The sequence below is a fragment of the Symphalangus syndactylus genome, chromosome 17, assembly GCF_028878055.3.
Source record: "Symphalangus syndactylus isolate Jambi chromosome 17, NHGRI_mSymSyn1-v2.1_pri, whole genome shotgun sequence".
Taxonomy (NCBI): domain Eukaryota; kingdom Metazoa; phylum Chordata; class Mammalia; order Primates; family Hylobatidae; genus Symphalangus; species Symphalangus syndactylus.
Window position 1 is genome coordinate 22,304,210 of NC_072439.2, and position 22,293 is coordinate 22,326,502.

Sequence of the window (22,293 nt, forward strand, 5' to 3'; positions counted from 1 at the left end):
TGGGGAAGAGGAAACCGGAAGCGAGTTTAGGGCGACCGCTGCACAGGCAAAGGCTGGGAAGGCAGAGAGCGAGGGCAGCGGGCGGCGTTTCGATAGGCTGGAGAATCCACGCCCATTGCGCGTGCACCGAGCTCCGGGCGGGGAAGGGGCCCGGGGGCGGGGCTACGTGGTTGCGTCACGCGGCGCACGTCGCCGCGCGCCTGCGCTCTTTTCCACGTGCGGAAGCCCCGGACTCGTGGAGTTGTGAACGCCGCGGACTCCGGAGCCGCACAAACCAGGGCTCGCCATGAAGCCAGGTCAGGCTGGGGTGAGGGTCCGGGGTCAGGGACGGAGGCCGGGCGGGAATCCGGGTGCCAGGCCAGAATCGGAGGGGTGGGGCCTTGGCCTGGGGGCAGGGGTTCTGAGCACGGGTTCCAGTCTCATGTGGGAACGGGGATTCTGATTCCAGCAGGTCTAGGGGTTTGTGACTGGCTTCAGAGGTCACGGTCGTGAGTCGAAGAAGGCCGTGGGCCTGGCATTGGGGGTCTTGACGTGGGGTTCGTCTCACTGAGGCCGTCTAATAGGGATTTTGGATATTGGGCAGGAGGCAGCACTCAAGGGTCTTGGGCTAGAGTCTGGATCCAGGCATCTGGAGTCTTGGATCGCTGGGCGTGTTTTGGGAATCAGGCTTGGGTCGGAGATGGAGAGTTCCTGACCTTGGGTCCTGGAGCTGTGTATGGGAAGCCCCCATTTGCCTCCCCTGTCGCTGCTACCACCACCATCCCCTTATCCCGCAACCCAGCTTTTCCGAGTGGGCCGGAGTGGATGAGGACTCCCCGGTTGGCCGTGTGCGGCGCTCTACGGTTCACTTTCCCGCCTTCTGCACTTACAGGGGGGTGGATCCCCGGGGATGGAGTGGAGATTTGGGGATTAAGATTTACACCTCCTGGGCGAGATTTAACAAGCTCGGCATTAGACTGGGTTGGTGGGGCGGGTGGTTGTCACAGGAGGTAAGTAGTTTTATTCTTTCGATTTTCCACTAGATTCTGATGAACCCACTCCCTTAATGGTGGAATGATGAGGGAGTCCTGGCTTTGACAGCAGAAGGGCCTCAGTTCAGTGTTTCAGTTCTTGCTCAGCTTCTTAGCCTGCTGTGTGACCTTGGGCAAGTGGCTTTACCTCTCTGAGCCTCTGTTTTCTCATCAATAAAATGGCGCCAGTTAGGATTAAGCGACGTTAAAAAAAAAATAGCACAGTGCTTCATGTATAATAGTATTGGCTCTAATTGTTACCTTTATCTTTCTCAAAGAGAACAAAATTAGAATCCTTCTCGGTGGTGTCTGAGCACTTCCTCCATCTGGCCTGCCGAGCCCCCACTCATCTGTGTGAGAACTTGCTTCATTGAGTTTGGAGAATTTCCACCATGGCCCAAAGGGTCTGTTTTCCTAGTACAGGCTTTCTTTTTCTTTTGTGTGCGTGTTTGTGTGGAGAGATGGGGGTCACCTGGCAGGAGATTTGTGGATCCGTGCCCTTCTGCCAAGTTCCCTTTCTCTTCCGTGTTTGGGGATCTCTTGATGAAGTCGGGTGGGGTATTGTAGGCCAGGTATGCTGAGATCCTGGCTTGCCTGCAGGCATTCTGGTCTGTGATTCCCTCGTAAATGGAGGAAACCCCTTCTTCCAACCTTCCTCCATTGTGTGGTAGAATGTGAAGTTGTAAAAGTTGTCAGGTGTTAGCTCTTTAGTAAGGATTTTAGCCTGAGTGAGCAAAGAACCCTTTGGGAGATTCTGAGCAGGGGCGTGGTGCAGTCTGACATTTTAAAAAGGGATTCTTCTTGCTTCGATGTGTGAAAGACCTCAGGGTGGTAAAAGTGGAAGCAGGCACATTGGTGGGAAGCTTGTTGCTGTAATCTAGGAGATGGTGTGGTGGACCAGGATGGGAGCAGTGGACATGCTGACAGTTTTACATGCTTTTGAAGACAGAACCAACAGATTGTATGTGGGTGTGTGAGCGGAGTCAAGGATAACTAAGGGTTTGGGGGTGTGTAACTGGAAGGATGGAATTGCCATTTTTGAGATGGAGAAGGCTGTGGAAGGAGAGCAGATTTTAAATCGGGGTTTGTGGACCCCCTTCCCCCCAAAAAAAGAACTTACTGGAAAAGTTTGTGTGAACATGTGTTTTTTCTGAGGAGTGGGTACTTTTGGTACATTTTTCCCCAAAAGATCCAGGACCTGAAATGGATTGAGATGTTTTGAGTATCTGGGATTGAAAGTTTACACTCATGCCCACTCTGCCCCAAGCACATGCCAATACTTCCTTTCTGTTAGGCCTGGGTTGAGACTTTCATAAGCCTAGCTGTGGCATCTCCCCTAAATGAAGGTCCTGGCTTTGGCAAACTGTTGGAGGGCTTGGGCAAGAAAATGATGAGATCTGAGTTGCTGTTTCAAAAACAGCACTTATTAGTTGCTGTGTGGAAAGTGGACTGTAGGGGGAGTAGAAGATAAAAAGTGAACGACTCTTAGTTATGTTCTAGAGTTTTGAAGAGGAAACTTCATTTTAAAAGATCAAATTAGGAGTAGCTATTAAAAGTTACATTTTCATCTTTAATAGAAAGATGAAAGAAGAACTTACTGGAAAAGTTTGTGTGAACTTGTGTTTTTTTCTGAAGAGTGGGTAATCTTGGTACATTTGGTACATGAGGAGGGAAGAGGAGACGCGTTCCCCTGAGTTTGAATGATGATGTTCAAAGTAGGTGCCAGATAGTATATATGTGAAGTGCTCTGTGTGTACAAGTCATTTAGTCTTTACAACCCTATAGGATGAGCACTGCATTTTTTTTTTTTTTTTTTTTTTTTTTGATACAGAATCTCTGTCACCCAGGCTAGAGTGCAGTGGCACCATCTCAGCTCCCTGCAACCTCCACCTCCTGTGTTCAGTTGATGTTTGTGCCTCAGCCTTCCGAGTAGCTGGGATTACAGGCATGCGCCACCACGCCCAGCTAATTTTTTGTATTTTTTAGTAGAGACAGGGTTTCACTATGTTGGCCAGGCTGGTCTTGAACTCCTGGCCTCAAACTGTCCGCCTGCCTGGGTCTCCCAAAGTGCTGGGATTACAGGCATGAGCCACGGCACCTGGCCTGGCACTGTATTGTCTCCATGTCTTACAGATGAAGTTTTCAAGACCCCTATGAACCTTCCTTACTAGGGTCGAGAGTGGCAACAACATTGCCTATCTCTCCATCTGGGATACTTGAGGGGAGTGACCGGCACTTCCCTGGTCACCATCTGATGGATCGTGTGCTTTCTGAACAAACAGAGGGTGCTTTCTCCTTGAGGCAGGGCCCAGGGTTTAAGAATCATCAGCTCAGTTCTCATTTAACATTTATTGAGCCCATACTTTGTGCCAGATGTTGTGCAAGGTTTTGGGGATGCGGTAGTGACCAAAACAGTTAAAAATCCCTGCCCATTTGGAGCTTGATCTTAGTGGGGGAGGCAGGCGGTAGTAATATTAAAAATGCCATGTGTGATAATTGATTTGAAGGGAAATAAAGCGGGGTAAGGGTACTGTGGCCAAAGTAGGCCCTTCTGGGGAACTAACATTTCATCAGAAACCAGAATGCAGTGAAGGAGCGAGTGAGCCATGCACACGTCTGCAGGAGCCAGGCAGTGGGAACAGCACGTGGTAAAGATTTAGAAGCTGGACTGTGTATGCTTGGTGGGGAAGAGCATGGGGCCCAGCATAGAGAGAATGAAGTCAGGGAAGTCAGCACAGGCCAGATCCTTAGGATGATGATTCTCAATGTGGGCTGCACCTTGGAGTCACCTGGAGAGCTTTAGGGGAAGACCTTGTGCCCAGAACAATGAAATCAGACTTTAAAGCCTAAAGATTTTAGGCTTTGATTTCAGGCTTTGTAAGCCAGGGAAAGGAATTTTTATTTCATTTTGGATGTGGTGGAAAACCACTGGAGGGATTTAGGCAAGGGCATGATGAGATCTTACTTGCTGTTTTAAAAATAGCGTGTATTAGCTGCTGTGTGAAAAGTGGACTGTAGAGGGAGTAGAAGATTAAAAGTAAACAACTTTTGGTTATGTTTGGGAGTTTTGAAAATGAAACCGCTCATTTTTAAAGATTAAATTAGGAATGGCTGTTAAAAGACACTTTTTTTTATCTTTATCATTAAGGTGCACGAAGGGTTCGTAGGACGAGATCGTAGTGTATCTTTACAAAAAACATGAGCAAGGCCGGGCGCGCCGGCTCACGCCTGTAATCCCAGCACTTTGGGAGGTCGAGGCGGGCGGATCAAGAGGTCAGGAGATGGAGACCTTCCTGGCTAACACAGTGAAACCCCGTCTCTACTAAAAATACAAAAAAATTAGCCGGGCGTGGTGGTGGGCGCCTGTAGTCCCAGCTACTCGGGAGGCTGAGGCAGGAGAGTGGCGTGAACCTGAGAGGTGGAGCTTGCAGTGAGCCGAGATGGCGTCACTGCACTCCAGCCTGGGTGACAGAGTGAGACTCCATCTCAAAAAAATAAAAAATAAAGCAAGCTTATGATTGAATAGAGTACATCATGTGAGAATGTGAGATAATTTTAAACCACTAGTTTTCCAACTATTTTTTTTAACTTGTGTGATTTAGTACTTCTGAGTTTTTGAAACCAAATCACAGAAAATATTGAATCTGTTAGCACCAGAGTTCTGTTTTAAACATTGTTTTGTGCTACTGGTGTTTGCTGTCCTGAACTGGTAAGAATAAAGCCTGTTTATTTCTTAAACATTTCGATCTTATTGACAAGCCACAAACTACTTGTAAAGTGCAGCCTATCCTTAAATGACACTTTGTTCTGCTTTTTCTTGTTTTTCCCCTGAGCTGAGAGGGACTTCTTTAAGCTTGGAAGCAGGGAGATGAGTTAGGGCTGACATCATCGTGTATTCCCGTCTGTTTTGGGGCTGGGGTTGAAACTTTTCTTCCAGCCCCAAGGTCAGGAGTGGGAGAGTATGAAGACGTTTGCAGAGTCTAGGGGGCCCTATTGTCACAGCATGTGCTCGTATGCAGGGCTCACTCTTCACAGTAATTAATATTGACATGGAATGAATTCTGTGAGTCTGCTATGCAACCAAGGAAACCAGGATATTAACAGTAACCTACATCTATTCATGTACTCCTCCCCTGTCCCACCCCCATATTAATATCTCCTTCCCATTCACCAATAACATGAGTTTTACATTTCTCATTCCCTTGCTCCTTTTCTTGGGTAATATGATTGTGGCTGGGTGTGGTGCCTGACACCTGTAATCCCAGTACTTCAGGAGGCCAAGGCAGGAGGATCACTTGAGCCAGGAGCTGGAGACTAGCCTGGGCAACATAGTGAGACTCCCGTCTCTACACTACGGGAGTAGTGGCACACACCTGTAATCTAGCTACTTCAGAGACCAAGGCAGGAGAATTGCTTGAGCCCAGGAGTTCGAGGCTGCGGTGAGCTATAATTGTGCCATTGCTCTCCAACCTGGGCAGCACAGCGAGACCCTGTCTCAAAAAAAAAGCACTAAGCAAAAAAAATTATTATGATTTTAACATTTGTCTGTTGTGTATAACTGAAGGTCATTTTCGTGATCTTGATTGTGAATATCTTCTATTTTATTTGTCCATTCTATTGATGGACATTTGGGTTAGTCTTCACTTTTCTTTTCCTGTGGACATTCTTGGAAATGTGTCCTGCTGTACACGGGCACGTGTATTTCAGGTTTCTCGCCTGAGAGGTATTGCTGGGTACAAGGTGGTTTAACCTTTTAAGCTTCATTGCCCTGTTTCCTATTTTGTTTCCACCACAGGTTTCAGTCCCCGTGGGGGTGGCTTTGGCGGCCGAGGGGGCTTTGGTGACCGTGGTGGTCGCGGAGGCCGAGGGGGCTTCGGCGGGGGCCGAGGTCGAGGCGGAGGCTTTAGAGGTCGTGGACGAGGAGGAGGTGGCGGCGGCGGCGGTGGAGGAGGAGGAAGAGGTGGTGAGTAAGGTTGGCTAGGGGTTATGGAGGAGGCCTTCCTGAGGCGGGGAGTGGGGAGGGCGGAGATTTAGGATCTTTCTCTCCTGTTGTACCTCTCCTTTATAGGTGGAGGCTTCCATTCTGGTGGCAACCGGGGTCGTGGTCGGGGAGGAAAAAGAGGAAACCAGTCAGGGAAGAATGTGATGGTGGAGCCGCATCGGCATGAGGGTGAGTGAGGAAGGCAGGGAGCCGGCTGAGCTTTGGGGCAGGGAGAGGCCGGGGTCCTCATTCCTGCTCTGATCCCCTCACCCAGGTGTCTTCATTTGTCGAGGAAAGGAAGATGCACTGGTCACCAAGAACCTGGTCCCTGGGGAATCAGTTTATGGAGAGAAGAGAGTCTCGATTTCGGTGAGAACTGTGCCCCTGTCCAAGCCACCAGGGTTGCAGCTGAGGGTGTAGTCAGTAGTCTGTGTCTGCTCTCACCATGTGTCCTGCACGTGACAGCTGGAGGATTGTCATAATATGTAAACCACACTGTCTACCCCCTCATCCGCCTTCTGTGACTCCCCACTGCCTTCAGGTTAGACTCCTGAATCTTCACTGTGGCCTCCAAGACCCTGTGCATTCTAGTTCCCCCTCCCTGCCCCCGGCTTTGTCTCCTTCACTAACCCTCTGACCAAGTGTCCTCCAGCCACCCTGGCCTTGCTATTCCCACTCCCAGCTCTGTGGGAGGCTGCGTCCTTATCATCTGCTTCTCCAGGCTGCCTCACACTACTTTGCTGGTCAAGGCATCCCTCACCGCCCTCCCCTGTCCTGTTATCCTGTGTCATTTTCTTTGAGGCCAGGGCGTGCCTGCCTTGGGGACTTCCTAATCACTCTCCCTCTGGTGGGAATGTCCTTCCTCAGATAACTTGAATGGCCCCTCGCCTCCTTCAGGTCTGATTTGGAATCTGCCTTTCAGCCCCTCCCTGGCCCTTTTTCCCATTTTCACCTGCTCCTTGCCCTGCTTCCCAAACTTCGTATCTTCTCTCCTGGCTTTGTCTTCTCTCCTTAACACCTGTCACCATCTCATATGCCATGTTATATTTAGTTAGTTCGGTGAATACTTATACCTTACTGGGCAGGGATCCTTGTTTTGTTTCCCCAGCGCCTAGAGCAGGGTCTGGCACACAGTAGGTGCTGGCACAGTGCATGTTTGTTGAACGAGTGCTGGTTTTACTGTTACTCTTTGTGTTTATTCTCTGTTGCTGCCCTTTGAGTCAGTCACCTCCATGAGAGGGCAGCAACGGCATGTGCATGGTCACTGCTCTTTACTCATGTTGAGTTCTTGTGCAGTGACAGGACGGCCCAGTTCCTTTCAGGGGTCCTAGGGTTAAGGGCAGTGAGGTCCTGCAGAAGAGCCTAGCACTGACTTCCGTCCCCATCTCTCATCTAGGAAGGAGATGACAAAATCGAGTACCGAGCCTGGAACCCCTTCCGCTCCAAGCTGGCAGCAGCAATCCTGGGTGGTGTGGACCAGATCCACATCAAACCGGGGGCTAAGGTTCTCTACCTCGGGGCTGCCTCAGGCACCACCGTCTCCCATGTCTCTGACATCGTTGGTCCGGTGAGTGAGTAGATGGAGAGTCAGGCAGGAGGTAAAGGCTGCCTCCCCTCTGCCAACCTGGAATATCAGGGTTTGACTGCTTTCCTGTGCTGTGTGACTTAGGGCCAGGCCCTTTTTTGTCACAGTGCCTGTGAGTAAAAGGAGCGGCTTGAGCCAGATAATGTCATTCAACCTCGCTCCTGGGTTCTTGGCCTCAAGGGAAGAGACGTGGGTTTGGGGTGACCAACCTTAGAGAGACAGCTGGGAGTACAGATACCAGATTATTCAATTTGATGGGCCTCTTTAAAATTTTATGCTGCTAAAACCTGCTCTTCTGGTTTCTTTAGAAAGAACCAGGAGATCTCATGGTTTCTGAGCCTGTGTAGGCTTCCCATTTGGAGGGCCCCTGGCACCCACATGTCCCACTCTGTTACCCTTTGTTACTTTATGTGTTTATAAGCTGTTAAGTGTAGTGCCTTAAAACCTCAGGCTTTGGCCAAACAAGGAGGCTCATGCCTTTAATCCCAACACTTTGGGAGGCCGAGGCAGGTGGATCACCTGAGGTCAGGAGTTCGAGACCAGCCTGACCAATATGGTAAAACCCCGTCTCTACTAAAAATACAAAAATTAGCTGGGTGTGGTGGCGTGTGCCTGTAGTCCCACCTACTTGGGAGACTGAAACAGGAGAATTGCTTGAACCTGGGAGGCGGACGTTGCACTAAGCTGAGATCGCACAACTGCACTCCAGCCTGGGCAACAGAGTGAGACTCAGAAAAAAAAAAAAAACTCTCAGGCTTTAATCAGGCAAGTTACCTAACCCATCCAAGCCTCAGTTTACCTGTCTGGAGCATAGGCTTGTGAAGATTAAGTGAGTTAATTTCTGAAAGGTGCTTAGAGCAGTGGTTGGCCCATTGTTACATCATCTCTGTGCCTTCGCTTCCTGGTTTTAAGCCTCTGTTGGGAGCCTGGGCTCTCAGGCAGATGGGATTGGGTACTTCTCCTACTTGCTGAATAACCCTTGGCCAGTGACTTTATCTGGACCTCAGTTTATTCATGTGAAAAATGGACATGATAACAATAGTCATTATATGGTAGGGTTTTGATTTGGGGGTTGGAAGAGATGCTGTGTATAGTGTATGGGCCTAAAGTAGGCTCTCCATGCATGAGAAATAGCATCATTGTTCATTAATTTTTAATTTATTTTAGGATGGCCTAGTCTATGCAGTCGAGTTCTCCCACCGCTCTGGCCGTGACCTCATTAACTTGGCCAAGAAGAGGACCAACATCATTCCTGTGATCGAGGATGCTCGACACCCGCACAAATACCGCATGCTCATTGGTGAGGGGTCTGGGGGTGGCTCGGTGGGGTAGGACAGGCCACCGCAGGCTTCCTGGAAGAAGCCAGTGGACCTCTGACAGGGATGGAGTTGGAGTGGATGAGCAGACCTCTTGCGTCTGCAGGAATAGAAAGGGGTAAGGGGAGCTAGGTGAGGTTGTGGAGGTGGCAGCTTGGCTTCAGAGTCTTGGAAGCCACCCTTGGAGGGCCAACCTCCTCTCCTTCAGTCTCCTCCCCATCTCCTAGGTCTCCTGTACTTCCTGCCTCCTGTATTTATTACACTGCCCCTTCATAAAAAGCCTCCTTTTGGGGGTCCTTATTGTCTGGTGAGAGCATAGCCCAGAAAACTAAGCATGGCTTGACCTGGAGGGGCCCACTGTGAATACTAATTACTTTGTTTAAAAAAACATTCAAAGATATAATATAAAAGCTGAAAAGCCTTATAAACCACCCCCAGAAGTAACTGATGAGAACAATTTGATGTCTGCTTTTCCCAGGTTTTAAATAATCAGTTTTCATTATACCACCTTTTCATTTTTGAAAAGTCACACTGCCTTAAAAATATTATTTTTCATTCTGCTCATTTTTCTTTCTGTGTTTTATTTTTCCCGTGCACTCATACCATCCCCTTTGTTCAGCAACTTGTTTTCATTTCACAGTCCTGCGGACACTCTTGCCTATAAGTGCTCACTCACTCTTACTTGTCTTTTTGATGACGTGTCTGTCTCCCCACCAGACCCGGGAGCGTCTCGAGGGCAGGGTCCGGGTCTGACTCGTCTCTATGTCCCCCACGCCCGGCCCAGGGCTGGCCACAGAGTAGGTGGCAACCATGGTTTACAAGAAGAGTGGATGAATGATGTGACTGTGGGTTTTGGACTCATCTTGGGACACTGGAGGGAGGGGGACCAGTGGAGGTGGGGAGTGAAACTGCAGGCAGGGAGAATCTCCCAGGAATCTGCTGGTGATGGGCATAGGCCCCATGGGAGGATCTGGGGTGATCCCTGTGACTCCACCTTTTAACTGCTGCTCCTTTCTCCTTAGCAATGGTGGATGTGATCTTTGCTGATGTGGCCCAGCCAGACCAGACCCGGATTGTGGCCCTGAATGCCCACACCTTCCTGCGTAATGGAGGACACTTTGTGATTTCCATTAAGGTGCGGGGTTTGGAAGAGTCTAAGATGGAGTGGCAGTGTTCTAGGGTGGTATCTTCTCTATCTGTATCTGTCAAATAGTCACCCAAACACCCAAAACAGAGGGGCTGAGTCTGCAAAACTATAGCTTTGGATTTAAAGAGGCAGAAGAGTGCAGTGGTCAAGTGCAAAATTGAGTCTGACCACCTGAGTTTAATTCCAGCCTGCTTTGTGACTGAGCAAGTTACTTAACCTGTATGCCTCAGTTTCCTCACTTATGAAATAGAAATATTAGTCTAGTCTTTTTCAGGGTGGATGACAGGATCAAATTAGTCAATATATATGAAGTGTTTAGAAAAGATCCTGGCATAGAATAGATACTAGATAGAAGCTAGGTGCATCTTTCACAATGTTTTATTTGGAAATAATGGAGAACTCTGCCATGCACCCTTCACAAGGTTCACCATTGTTAGCCTTTTGCTACACTTGTTTTATTATTCTCAACTGCATTATTACTATTATTAAAGAAGAGGAACTAGAAATAAACCAAACAATTCCTGGGTATAAAATTTAAGCACTGGCTTTTAGATAAATAGGACTGTTTAAGGCTTCCTGCTTCAAATCCAAAACAAACTAAAAACTTTTTTTTTTTTTTTTTTTTTTTTTAATTTGAGACAGAGTCTCGCTCTGTCACCAAGGCTGGCGTGAAGTGGTGCAATCTCAGCTCACTGCAACCTCTGCCTCCCAGATTCAAGCAGTTCTTATGCCTCAGCCTCCTAAGTAGCTGGGACTACAGGTGTGTGCCACCACACCTGGTTAACTTTTATATTTTTAGTGGAGACAGGGTTTCGCCATGTTGCTCAGGCTGGTCTGGAGCTCCTGAGCTCAGGCAATCTGCCTGCCTCAGCCTCCCAAAGTGCTAGGATTACAGGCACGAGCCACTGCACCCAGCCAAAAACTTCTTTAATTAAGCCTTTCATCACATTTCCTAAACCCAAGTGTCTTAGCCCATTTTATGCAGCTATCACAGAATGCTATAGACTGGGTAATTTATTTATTTTTATTTTTATTTTTATTTTTTTGAGATGGAGTCTTACTCTGTCACCAGATTGGAGTGCAGTGGTGCGATCTCGGCTCACTGCAACCTCCACTTCCTGGGTTCAAGCGATTCTCCTGCGTCAGCTTCCCGAGTAGCTGGGACTACAGGTGTGCACCACCACACCCGGCTAATTTTTGTATTTTTAGTAGAGATAGGGTTTCACCGTGTTGGCCAGGATGGTCTCCATCTCCTGATTTCGTGATTGACCCACCTTGGCCTCCCAAAGTGCTGGGATTACAGGCGTGAGCCACCATGCCCAGCCTTAGACTGGGTAATTTATAATGAATGGAAATTTATTTGGCTCCCAGTTCCAAAGGCTGGAAAGTCCAAGATTGGAGGTCTGAACTTGGCGAGGGCCTTCTTGCTGTCATCCATTGGCAGAACGATGAGAGCAAGATAGAAAGGGGGCATAATCATCCTTTTAATCAGGAACCCACTCTTGTGATAATAGCATTACTCTATTCAGGAAGGCAGAGCCCTCATGACCTGAATCATCTCTCAAAGGTCCCACCTCTCAACTGTGTTGCATTTAAGGGTTAAGTTTCCAACACATGAACTTTGGGGGACACATTAGAACCATAGCACTGAGTTTTACTTGAATTAATAATGAAAACATCTGGTTTAAAGAGCACACAAGAGGAAAACAGCCCAAAGTCCTGTTGTAGACATTAGTCCTTTCTCCTCTTTAGGCCAACTGCATTGACTCCACAGCCTCAGCCGAGGCCGTGTTTGCCTCCGAAGTGAAAAAGATGCAACAGGAGAATATGAAGCCGCAGGAGCAGTTGACCCTTGAGCCATACGAAAGAGACCATGCCGTGGTCGTGGGAGTGTACAGGTGAGCAGGGGCCCAGCAATACACCAAGACAGACGTCTCTGTCCCTTGCACCCCGAGTGCCATCATCCTGGGGACCCTCCTTCATAACCTATCTTCCTCTCACAGGCCACCCCCCAAGGTGAAGAACTGAAGTTCAGCGCTGTCAGGATTGCGAGAGATGTGTGTTGATACTGTTGCACGTGTGTTTTTCTATTAAAAGACTCATCGGTCTCCCATGTCTGCTGCTCATTCCTCCCCTTGACCTGCTGACACAGGGCGCACGCACCCTTGATCAATTTTGCGGGGTTGTGGGGTAAATTCTCACTCGGTCACAGAGCGCATGCTCCGTTTCTAGCTGCCTTTTGCGCAGCGGCAGCCTGGATTTCGATTCTTGGGTGGGATTGGTAGCTCGCTGCGCATGCGTGCAGGTAAGCAGCCATCTTGCGCAGGCGGAGTGTCAGTGTGGGTCACGTGAGGGGAGCGGAGAGGGAGGGATGGGGGCGGAGTCCAGGGCATGGGGGGGCCGGTTTGTTGTGGTCGCCATTTTGCTGGTTGCATTACTGGGTAATCGGGGCCCTGCCTTGCCGCGTCCGTCGGATACCCTCAGCCAGTGGGCAGGTCTGAGCTCGGGCTTCCCGAGCAGTTTGAGTCCCCTTGCCCGCTCCTTCAGGTAACTGCGCGGGGACGGGTGGGGCGGCACGCGGTCGCAGGGAGGTGGGCAGGACGGGATCCGCCCTGTCCGCGTCGCCTTGAGACTTAGCACGAGGCCAGGGGAGGAGAGGAGGGGGGTGGCGGGCAGGTGCGGGCCCTGCCTGGCTATTCATAGTTGAATTCCTGGAATCGGCCAAGCCCGAGGGAGCAGTTGCAGGAGGGAGGCTGGGAGGGGGTAGCCGGGCCCCACTCCCGCCCTTTGTTTGGGCTCGGCTCCGCGGGCCGCTTCTTCGTCGCCTAGCAACAGCTGCCCTAGGCTGTGATTGGCTGAGCTCTTGGCACCAGCGACCAATGGCACAGTTGTTGCCATGGCAGGTGCCGATTGCCAAGCTCAGTCGGGCCCCGCCTTCTGGTCTCGGCAGGCCCAGGAGGGCCTCCTGGGTGGGGGGCGGGACGCCGGGTCCCTAGGGGCTGGTGGCCACTCAGGGTGGGGCGTGTCGCCCCTCCCCCGTCCACCTGCTCTGCTCTTCCCCCGAGTGCCCCGGGCTGACCCTTGTCCCCTCCTCTCCCCGCCCCCGGTGGCAGTGGCGGCTGCTGTTGTCACCCACCGGGCCTCCTGTCCCGCTTGCCCTCCCCGCCGCGGGGCCGGCCGGGCCAGGGACAGGCGGTCGCCTTTTCAGCGCCACCACCGCCGCCATGCTGGCCGCTCGCCCACCCCACTGGGGGCCCCACCGCGCCCCAGCCCCCCGTGGGCCCCGCGCCAGCCCTGACCCGGGTAGGGGGTGGGGGCTGGGAGAGATGGTCCTGGTGTGGGAGGGCCCCAGAGAAGAGGTGGTTTTGGGGGGAAGCTCCAAGGGTGGAGGAGTCGTGGAGTGGCAAGGCATGGAATAGGAGAAAGGGATTTGACGTGGGGGAGAGAGTGGCCCATGGGGAGAAGATTTTTGCTGTTGCTGACAACTCTGGGAGGAGAGAACCCTATGTGATACTTGGGGATTTGGCTTTGAGGCCCTCTAGGAGTCGGCACAGTTGTGGAATGACCCTGGTATAAAGACGGGTGCCTGGAGAAAGGTCTCTGGTAGGAATATTAGGCTGTGTGTGTGTGTGTGTGTGTGTGTAGGGGGGCAAGGAAGCAGAATAGGGGAGAAAAGGATGATCACTCTAAACTGTGGGAAGAGACACCTCCCCCTCCCATCAGGAGGAGTGGGCCTTGATTGGGATGGGATATTGGAGTAATATGGGGAAGAACCCTGTTGTGGTAGGGGGAATTGGGATATGGTACAGGGAGACCACCTGGAAGGCTGGTTCCTAATATGGAGGACCTGATACAGGGAAGCGGTCTTGGCATGATATGGAGAGGGTCCCCTAGGAAAGTCGTGCCCTGGTGGATGAGAATGCTGTAGAGATAGGACTCTGTTCAATAGAGGTTCTCAGATAACTTTGGTGTGGTTGGGAGGTCCCCAAGGACGCTGATGTGGTTTTAGGGTTGCAGAGGACTCTGCTGTGGTTTGGGAGAGGAAGACTCATGTGGTTTGGGAATCCTAGAGTTCTCTGGGTTGAGGGAATCCACTGAGAAGGATAGATCTTGAAGTAGTGGCCCTTGCTGTGCTACAGGCTGAGATCCTGATGTTCAGGGAAGACTACAGAAGGTGGGATTGTGTTAGGGGCCCTGGGGAGGGCCACGAGTAGTGAGAAAAGAATGAAGCCTACTCCTCTGCATACTGTCTGTGGTTTCTATCTTTTTTCTTTTCCTCCTCCGAATTATTGGTGTCTTCCTGTCCTCCTTTCCCTGTGATGGCTCATATCGACCCCTGCCTGGCCCCCAATCATTGTCTTTTATGTGTTCTCTTTGTGCTGCCTTAATCATTTACTTGATCATTATTTGTTGAGGGACTGCTGTTCCACCCCCCACCCCCCGCCACCTGGCTGCCACTTCTCTGCCGCTTCTCTTCATTGCTGTTTGTTGCTCCACTGTGCCCTTTTCCTCTTCTCTCTGTGCCCTGCCTTTCTCATGCCCACCTCTTCCCCACCTGGCACTATTCACATATCCCCTTGTTCCATGTTGTTTTCCCACCTCCTGTCTACTCTCAGGTCTCAGCGGCGGTGGCAGCCGAGGTGCAGGATGCAAGAAGGCGCCCCCCGGCCGGGCTCCCGCTCCAGGCCTCGCTCCCCTGCGGCCCTCTGAGCCCACCATGGCCGTCCCACCGGGCCATGGTCCCTTCTCTGGCTTCCCAGGGCCCCAGGAGCACACGCAGGTATGCGTTCAGCTGGCTCCTCACCTGCGTGGTGGTAGGGGGAGGCTGGGGATAGAAGGGTCTCCAGACCAAAAGGTAGTGTGGTTGCCCAAGACAGTCCCCTGGGCACATAATGGGTCCCATGGGATTGGAAAATAACAGAGGAGTTTTCAGGCAGAGTCAGGGTTTGGAGAGGCTGGGTTCAAATCCTGACCCAGTGGTTAAATTACGTAGGTTCTCCATACTTGAGTTTTCTATTCTGTGAAATGGGGCCAATAATGATACCTACCTCACAGGGTTGTTGTGAGGATTAAATGAGTTAATGGTATGCATGTAAAACACTTAGAATGGTGCCTGGCACATAGTAAATACCCAATAAATGCTCACTAAGAAAAGTTCAGAGTGAAAGATCTGGAGGGGGTGAAGGTGAATGGGGAGGGGGGTTGAGTCTAAAGGGTCTTGAGGCCAACAGGCATGGGTGGTGAGGGCAAAGCTCTCCAAGGCTAGAGGCAGTGAAGGCAGTGACATGCAGAGCTTGAAGCAGGATGGAGTGGGAGGGCCAGGGGCCAGATCCAGATCCAAGAGCCTTGGGGTGAAAGAACTGTGCAAAGAGTTGATGGGGGTATGGGTTGAGGCCCAAGGGATGAGGGTAAATTGAGATAGCGGTACTCAGAGGATACCCAAAATGGCTGGCTTCAAAGTGAAGAATGGGGAGGAACAGAGCCCAGGTTTTCCGTATGATCTCTTCCTCTGAGGTTCAGAAAGGAGTAAAGGTGAGGGGTGAAAGGTCAGAGTTCAGTCATTCACACCACAGATCTCTAAGAGCATCCATTGTGTGCCAGGCCCTGCTGTAGGCACTGGAGGTACAGTAAGAACAAGAGAAAGTCTCAGCCCTGGGGGAGTTTCTTTCCTAGAGAGGTGGAACAAATACAGACAGCAACCAAATACAGACAGCAACCAAATACATGATGTGCCAGCAGCCGTTACAGTTCTTCCTCTTGAGGTCAGAGGTGAAGGCCCGTCCTCAGTGCCCACCCCTCACCCTGCCCTGCAGGTATTGCCTGATGTGCGGCTACTGCCTCGGAGGCTGCCCCTGGCCTTCCGGGATGCAACCTCAGCCCCGCTGCGTAAACTCTCTGTGGACCTCATCAAGACCTACAAGCACATCAATGAGGTGGGCAGGGGCTGGGGGATGCTGGGCTGGGTGCCGAGGGTCTTGGCTGCTGGCATGAGTCACTCACCAGTCCCCATCTCCTGGCTGGCTGGCTGGGCAGGTATACTATGCGAAGAAGAAGCGGCGGGCCCAGCAGGCACCACCCCAGGATTCGAGCAACAAGAAGGAGAAGAAGGTCCTGAACCATGGTTATGATGACGACAACCATGACTACATCGTGCGCAGTGGCGAGCGCTGGCTGGAGCGCTACGAGATTGACTCGCTCATTGGCAAAGGCTCCTTTGGCCAGGTGTGGGACACCCCCCTCCCACCCTGATCCAGGGCCCCGCTAACATTGACCACACACCCAGTGGTTCAGTGGCTTCACGTCCCATGCTGGGCCACTCCCCCTAGCCCACTTAGTTTCCCTGTGCCTCAGTTGCTTTTTCTGTAAAATAGTTTAAATAACAAGACTCAAGGTCGTTAGGTTATTTCATGTCCAGCGTTTACACCAGTGCCTGACTAATGGTGCACACTCAGCTGCGAAGTATGCATAGTGTTCTTGGTGGGTCTCCTTGCCTGGAGGGAGAAGAATGGTGCCTGGCTCTGCCCTGCTCCCACCCCTTTCTTCGTGACATGCCCTGCCCCAACAGGTGGTGAAAGCCTATGATCATCAGACCCAGGAGCTTGTGGCCATCAAGATCATCAAGAACAAAAAGGCTTTCCTGAACCAGGCCCAGATTGAGCTGCGGCTGTTGGAGCTGATGAACCAGCATGACACGGAGATGAAGTACTATATAGGTGAGGCCTGGGACTGGCAGGGCTCTGGGCACCTGGGATAGCGGGAGCTGGAGCCAGTAGGGATGGGTCACACCCCCACCCTACCCTCAGGAGGAGGCTGATGTCCTCAGAGCAGGGTTTGGTCTGTGCTTCACTGACATCAGTGATTCTCCTGCTGCTTTTATGATTTTTGTCCTATTTACTTGGTAATGGTCAGAGGTTACTGAGTGCTCACCAAGGGCCAGGCTGTCTTGGAAGCACTTGGAAGTTAACTCACCACAGCCCATAAGGGGAAGGGCATTATTACCAACATCTTGAAGATAAGAAACCCGGGCTTCCTTCCTAGTTTCTTCTTCAATAAAACAAAACAGGCTGGGCGCGGTGGCTCATGCCTGTAATCCCAGCACTTTGGGAGGCTGAGGTGGGCAGATCATGAAGTCAAGAGATCAAGACCATCCTGGCCAACATGGTGAAACCCTGTCTCTACTAACAATGTGAAAAAATTAGCTTGATGTGGTGGTGCGTGCCTGTAGTCCCAGCTATTCAGGAGGCTGAGGCAGGAGAATCGCTTGAACCTGGGAGGTGGAGGTTGCAGTGAGCTGGGACCACGCCACTGCACTCCAGCCTGGTGACAGAGCGAGACTCCATCTCAAAAAAAAAAAAAAAAAACCCAAAACAAAAAACCAAACAACCAAATAACAACAACAACCAAAAAAAACGAAGAAGAAAGGAAAAAAGAAACCCAGGCATTCAAGTGCTGTCACTTGCATGAAGTGGCAGTTTATACTAATTGAGTTATAATTTGATGAGGTCATGGACTCCAGAGCTGTTACTCTTAACATCTGTGCCAGTCTTTCTCCTCTCTTAAACTGATTGCTCCTCATGGACATAAACATCACAACATAATCATAAACAGCAAGTGGATTTTAAAATGGTTTCGTTTGAAAGGAAAACGTACATCCTTAAAGTAAATGGAAAACCAGTGTCCTTTGCCACAAAAATGAATACAAGGGAGATGAAAACGGTGTTATGAAATTAAACGAGGAAGTGTAGAATGTGTTAGAGCTAGTAAACTAATGAAACTTTCTCTTTAGTTTAATTGGAGGGTTTGAGAGACTTGGAAAGAGCATTAACTTCTTGTGTGAATCTAATTGTTTGTTAGATAAAAAGATTTTGACTAGCAGATGGTGCCCGTCGGCACAGCACAATGTGGCTAGTAATCAAAGAGCATTATATGACCCCAGGCCACCACCTGCCCTCTGTGAGCCGTTTCTTCTCTGGCCCATTTCCTCCCCTCCCCCGCAGTACACCTGAAGCGGCACTTCATGTTCCGGAACCACCTGTGCTTGGTGTTTGAGCTGCTGTCCTACAACCTATACGACCTCCTGCGCAACACCCACTTCCGCGGCGTCTCGCTAAACCTGACCCGGAAGCTGGCGCAGCAGCTCTGCACGGCACTGCTCTTTCTGGCCACGCCTGAGCTCAGCATCATTCACTGCGACCTCAAGCCCGAAAACATCTTGCTGTGCAACCCCAAGCGCAGCGCCATCAAGATCGTGGACTTCGGCAGCTCCTGCCAGCTTGGCCAGAGGGTAGGGGGCGGCCTGGTCCTGGGAGCAGGGCTAGTAGTTTGGGTGGGGCAGAGCCAACGGGAGGCTCAGGGGCGGGGCTTGGCTGGGATGGGATTATTAGGAGCTGTGGGAACTGAGGGATAATGCTTGGGGTGGGGGTGTGGATATACTGCCCACTAGGATGGGAAGGGTGAAGCCTGAGGGGCAGGGCCCATTTGGAAGCTGCCAGATGTGAACAGGGTGAAGTTGGGTTGGGTTTGAGCCAGGGGTGCTGCCTCGATAAGTTTTTGTATTCTCTGTTCTTAAAGCTGGGGATGGAGGTGGAAGGCTTCAACTTTGCATCTCTGTGTGAGCTGCCACTAAAAGTGACAATGGTATAGGGCTTGTGGAATGTCAGCCTCTGCCTGGTGACCCAGAAGGGCCCAGGATCAGGGTTGGGGGTGGAGATCAGGGTCTGTCTAGGCCAGCAGACTCCCCAGATTGATAAACAGGATGGCACCAGTGGCTCCCAGAAAATTGGTGCTGATAATGGCAGGATTTGGAGCCTCAGTCCCCATTTTGTCAGCAAGAAGCCTGTCCTCAGTTGGGTCCTCTTAGCTTTGGGGGTGTCAGTGGGACCAGTAGGGGAGGCTGGGACCCTTGACGATTACCCTTTTCCCAGATCTACCAGTATATCCAGAGCCGCTTCTACCGCTCACCTGAGGTGCTCCTGGGCACACCCTACGACCTGGCCATTGACATGTGGTCCCTGGGCTGCATCCTTGTGGAGATGCACACCGGAGAGCCCCTCTTCAGTGGCTCCAATGAGGTGTGCCCCCAGGAAGGGGTGTGCTGGAGGTGGAGGGGGTGGAGCCTGGCTGGCCTGATGACCCTGACCCCTGCCTGCTCACAGGTCGACCAGATGAACCGCATTGTGGAGGTGCTGGGCATCCCGCCGGCCGCCATGCTGGACCAGGCGCCCAAGGCTCGCAAGTACTTTGAACGGCTGCCTGGGGGTGGCTGGACCCTACGAAGGACAAAAGAACTCAGGAAGGTGCGGCCCCTGCCCCACGCCACTCCTCCCACCCCGTGGCCCCTCACTCACACTTGGGGCTCTCTCCCCCTGCTCCCTGTCCCTTGTGTCTTCCCCTTCCTTCCACTTCCCCTTGTCTGTCCTTTCCTTCCTCCCCTGCCCACCCCATCTCCCATCTCTCCTTCCCACCCTACAACTCTTCTTAGCTTCTCTTTCCACTTTCTCTCTTGTGCCTCTGTTTCCCCGTGTGTGTCTCCCTGCCCCTCCTGCCCACTGACGGCCACTCTCTTGCCCCCCCTCCCACCCCCTCCCTGCCAGGATTACCAGGGCCCCGGGACACGGCGGCTGCAGGAGGTGCTGGGCGTGCAGACGGGCGGGCCCGGGGGCCGGCGGGCGGGGGAGCCGGGCCACAGCCCCGCCGACTACCTCCGCTTCCAGGACCTGGTGCTGCGCATGCTGGAGTATGAGCCCGCCGCCCGCATCAGCCCCCTGGGGGCTCTGCAGCACGGCTTCTTCCGCCGCACGGCCGACGAGGCCACCAACACGGGCCCGGCAGGCAGCAGTGCCTCCACCTCGCCCGCGCCCCTCGACACCTGCCCCTCTTCCAGCACCGCCAGCTCCATCTCCAGTTCTGGTGGGTGCCCAGGTGCCCAAATAGGGTACAATAGGGGTGGGGGCTGCTCAGGTTTGGCCTGTCCTGGGGGACCTGGTTACTGGGTCTTCACACAAGAGCTCCGAAACTGACTGATCCTGAACTCTAAGATGACGTGTGGGATGGGAGAGCTCCAACTGGCCCTGACACAATCTCTCAAATTGGGCTTGGGCTCAGATCCCTGAAACTGGTTCTGACTCTAAAACCCAAAACTGAATTCCAACCCCAAATCTCAAAATTGGGCCTGGTTCTTCAGATGGGCTCTGATCTTGAAGTCTGAACCTGAGCCTGGGCAATGAACTTTACTCAGCCATCCCAAAACCCACTTGCTACCTTATCTCACCTTGTGCCCCTTCACCTCTCCTCCCTGGCACTTCCAGGAGGCTCCAGTGGCTCCTCCAGTGACAACCGGACCTACCGCTACAGCAACCGATATTGTGGGGGCCCTGGGCCCCCTATCACAGACTGTGAGATGAACAGCCCCCAGGTAATGGGGCTTTGGGGGCTTTGGAGGTGGGTGGTGGTGCCTGGGGCTTAAAGACCGGGGTCTCCATCACCCATGGCTCCTTTGCTTTTTTAGGTCCCACCCTCCCAGCCACTGCGGCCCTGGGCAGGGGGTGATGTGCCCCACAAGACACATCAAGTCCCTGCCTCCGCCTCTGCCTCGTCACTGCCTGGGACCGGGGCCCAGTTACCCCCCCAGCCCCGATACCTTGGTCGTCCCCCATCACCAACCTCACCACCACCCCCGGAGCTGATGGATGTGAGCCTGGTGGGCAGCCCTGCTGACTGCTCCCCACCTCACCCAGCGCCTGCCCCCCAGCACCCGGCTGCCTCAGCCCTCCGGACTCGGATGACTGGAGGTCGTCCACCCCTCCCGCCTCCTGATGACCCTGCCACTCTGGGGCCTCACCTGGGCCTCCGTGGTGTACCCCAGAGCACAGCAGCCAGCTCATGACCCTGCCCCCTCCCTGGGGCCCCTCCTGAAGCCATACCCTCCCCCATCTGGGGGCCCTGGGCTCCCATCCTCATCTCTCTCCTTGACTGGAATTGCTGCTACCCAGCTGGGGTGGGTGAGGCCTGCACTGACTGGGGCCTGGGGCAGGGGGGTCAAGGAGAGGGGTTTGGCCGCTCCCTCCCCACTAAGGACTGGACCCTTGGGCCCCTCTCCCCCTTTTTTTCTATTTATTGTACCAAAGACAGTGGTGGTCCGGTGGAGGGAAGACCCCCCCTCACCCCAGGACCCTAGGAGGGGGTGGGGGCAGGAAGGGGGAGATGGCCTTGCTCCTCCTCGCTGTACCCCCAGTAAAGAGCTTTCTCACATGCCTGCCTGAGCGTTTGCAGGGCCTTGGCTCTCCTCACCCGACCCTCAGAGGCATGGTAGGGGAGGGGGTGCTGGAGGAGCACTGGTGTGGAGACGTCTCTTGTGGGGAAGCTGTGGCTCTTGTTGCAGGCATGGGGCTGAAAGTCTGGGGCACCAGCATTCTAGATAGATCGTGGATAGGATCCTGGCCTACATTTGCCTTTTCCTGGGTAAATAGACCCTGAAAGAGTAAAGGCTCAGCTCTGGCCTGTCTCTGGGAAACAGGTTCCCTAATAAGCCGGGGCGTCCGCAGAGTCAGCACAGGAGTGGCTGCTCATGCCAAGCAGGCGTCCAGTAGCCACTGAGTACACTTAGCAGGCTTTGTTGGCGCCGTCTGGGGAATAGGCAGACAATAGGTACAGACTCTGCCCTCACGTGTACTGTCCAGCCCTTTGGAATCATCGCGAAACAAAGTGTTTTAAGATTCTGAGACAAAAAGATTTTCCCGGGGTTCCAGGTAAGTGGTTCTGTTTCCATGGTAATTTGGAAATGTACCTCTCACAGCCGGCCAATCAAGAGCCCAGTTCAAAGGGTACCGTCTGCCACCATTGGGGCGCGGCGCTTTCTGGGAAATGGAGTTCCACTTCGCAATCACTTTGTGCGGTGTTCGTTGGGGAACTACAACAACCAGAGTTCTTTTCTCTCAGGCTTGGGGGCGGGCTTTCAGGCAGCCAATGAGCAGTCTGAGGTAGCCGGGACCTGGATGTTCATGGTGTTTAGGAGGTGGAGAAAAGGCCGTGATTGGGTGGCTTTGGCGCAGGTGTTGAGGTCTTCGAGGTGTGCAGAAGGTGGGCGCGGCGCCGTCCCGGGAGAGCTTGCGGGTTGTCGCTCACACTTCCGGAGCGGGCAGTAGACGCCGAGGCCTGAAGGGGCCCCAGCACGCGGACGTCACTGGCCGCTGTGCCTGGCCCGGCTTGCGGGAAGCCCCGCTTAGTGGGAGAGACAGGCAAGGACCCCGTTGTGG

At 52.6% G+C, this 22,293-nt stretch overlaps 2 protein-coding genes across 6 annotated transcripts; both read left to right on the forward strand.

The window, feature by feature from the left end:
• Nucleotides 1-158: 158 nt before the first annotated feature.
• Nucleotides 159-12,152, forward strand: FBL (fibrillarin). 2 transcript variants are annotated; one of them, XM_055248495.2, is made up of 9 exons: nt 159-296; nt 5,806-5,973; nt 6,079-6,180; nt 6,266-6,360; nt 7,388-7,558; nt 8,744-8,876; nt 9,915-10,027; nt 11,792-11,937; nt 12,043-12,152. In XM_055248495.2, exons 1-9 carry the CDS (start codon nt 287-289, stop codon nt 12,065-12,067), a joined length of 963 nt encoding a protein of 320 aa, XP_055104470.1. In that variant the 5' UTR covers nt 159-286; the 3' UTR covers nt 12,068-12,152. The 2 variants fall into 2 exon arrangements, with proteins under 2 accessions (XP_055104470.1, XP_063477186.1); XM_063621116.1 differs by having other exon boundaries at nt 208-296; nt 5,806-5,970.
• Nucleotides 12,153-12,438: 286 nt separating this feature from the next.
• On the forward strand, nt 12,439-21,289 carry DYRK1B (dual specificity tyrosine phosphorylation regulated kinase 1B). Of its 4 annotated transcripts, XM_055248407.2 has the most exons (12): nt 13,003-13,342; nt 14,656-14,819; nt 15,853-15,972; nt 16,073-16,261; nt 16,605-16,752; nt 18,037-18,323; nt 18,964-19,110; nt 19,195-19,335; nt 19,633-19,668; nt 19,753-19,948; nt 20,347-20,453; nt 20,547-21,289. In XM_055248407.2, the coding sequence occupies exons 1-12, from the start codon at nt 13,264-13,266 to the stop codon at nt 20,922-20,924; spliced, it is 1,992 nt and encodes a 663-aa protein (XP_055104382.1). In that variant the 5' UTR covers nt 13,003-13,263; the 3' UTR covers nt 20,925-21,289. The 4 variants fall into 4 exon arrangements, with proteins under 4 accessions (XP_055104385.1, XP_055104381.1, XP_055104382.1 ...); XM_055248410.2 differs by lacking the exon at nt 13,003-13,342 and adding an exon at nt 12,439-12,586 and having other exon boundaries at nt 19,633-19,948; XM_055248406.2 differs by having other exon boundaries at nt 13,002-13,342; nt 19,633-19,948.
• Nucleotides 21,290-22,293: the final 1,004 nt, after the last annotated feature.

Coding starts and splice junctions, on each gene's coding strand:
- FBL (XM_055248495.2), top strand. Junction 6,361..7,387: donor AGAAGAGAGTCTCGATTTCG/GTGAGAACTGTG, acceptor TCTCTCATCTAG/GAAGGAGATGACAAAATCGA. Junction 8,877..9,914: donor CAAATACCGCATGCTCATTG/GTGAGGGGTCTG, acceptor CTTTCTCCTTAG/CAATGGTGGATGTGATCTTT.
- DYRK1B (XM_055248406.2), top strand. CDS start 13,264: ATGCTGGCCGCTCGCCCACCCCACTGGGGGCCCCACCGCGCCCCAGCC. Junction 13,343..14,655: donor CCGCGCCAGCCCTGACCCGG/GTAGGGGGTGGG, acceptor GTCTACTCTCAG/GTCTCAGCGGCGGTGGCAGC. Junction 15,973..16,072: donor CCTACAAGCACATCAATGAG/GTGGGCAGGGGC, acceptor CTGGCTGGGCAG/GTATACTATGCGAAGAAGAA.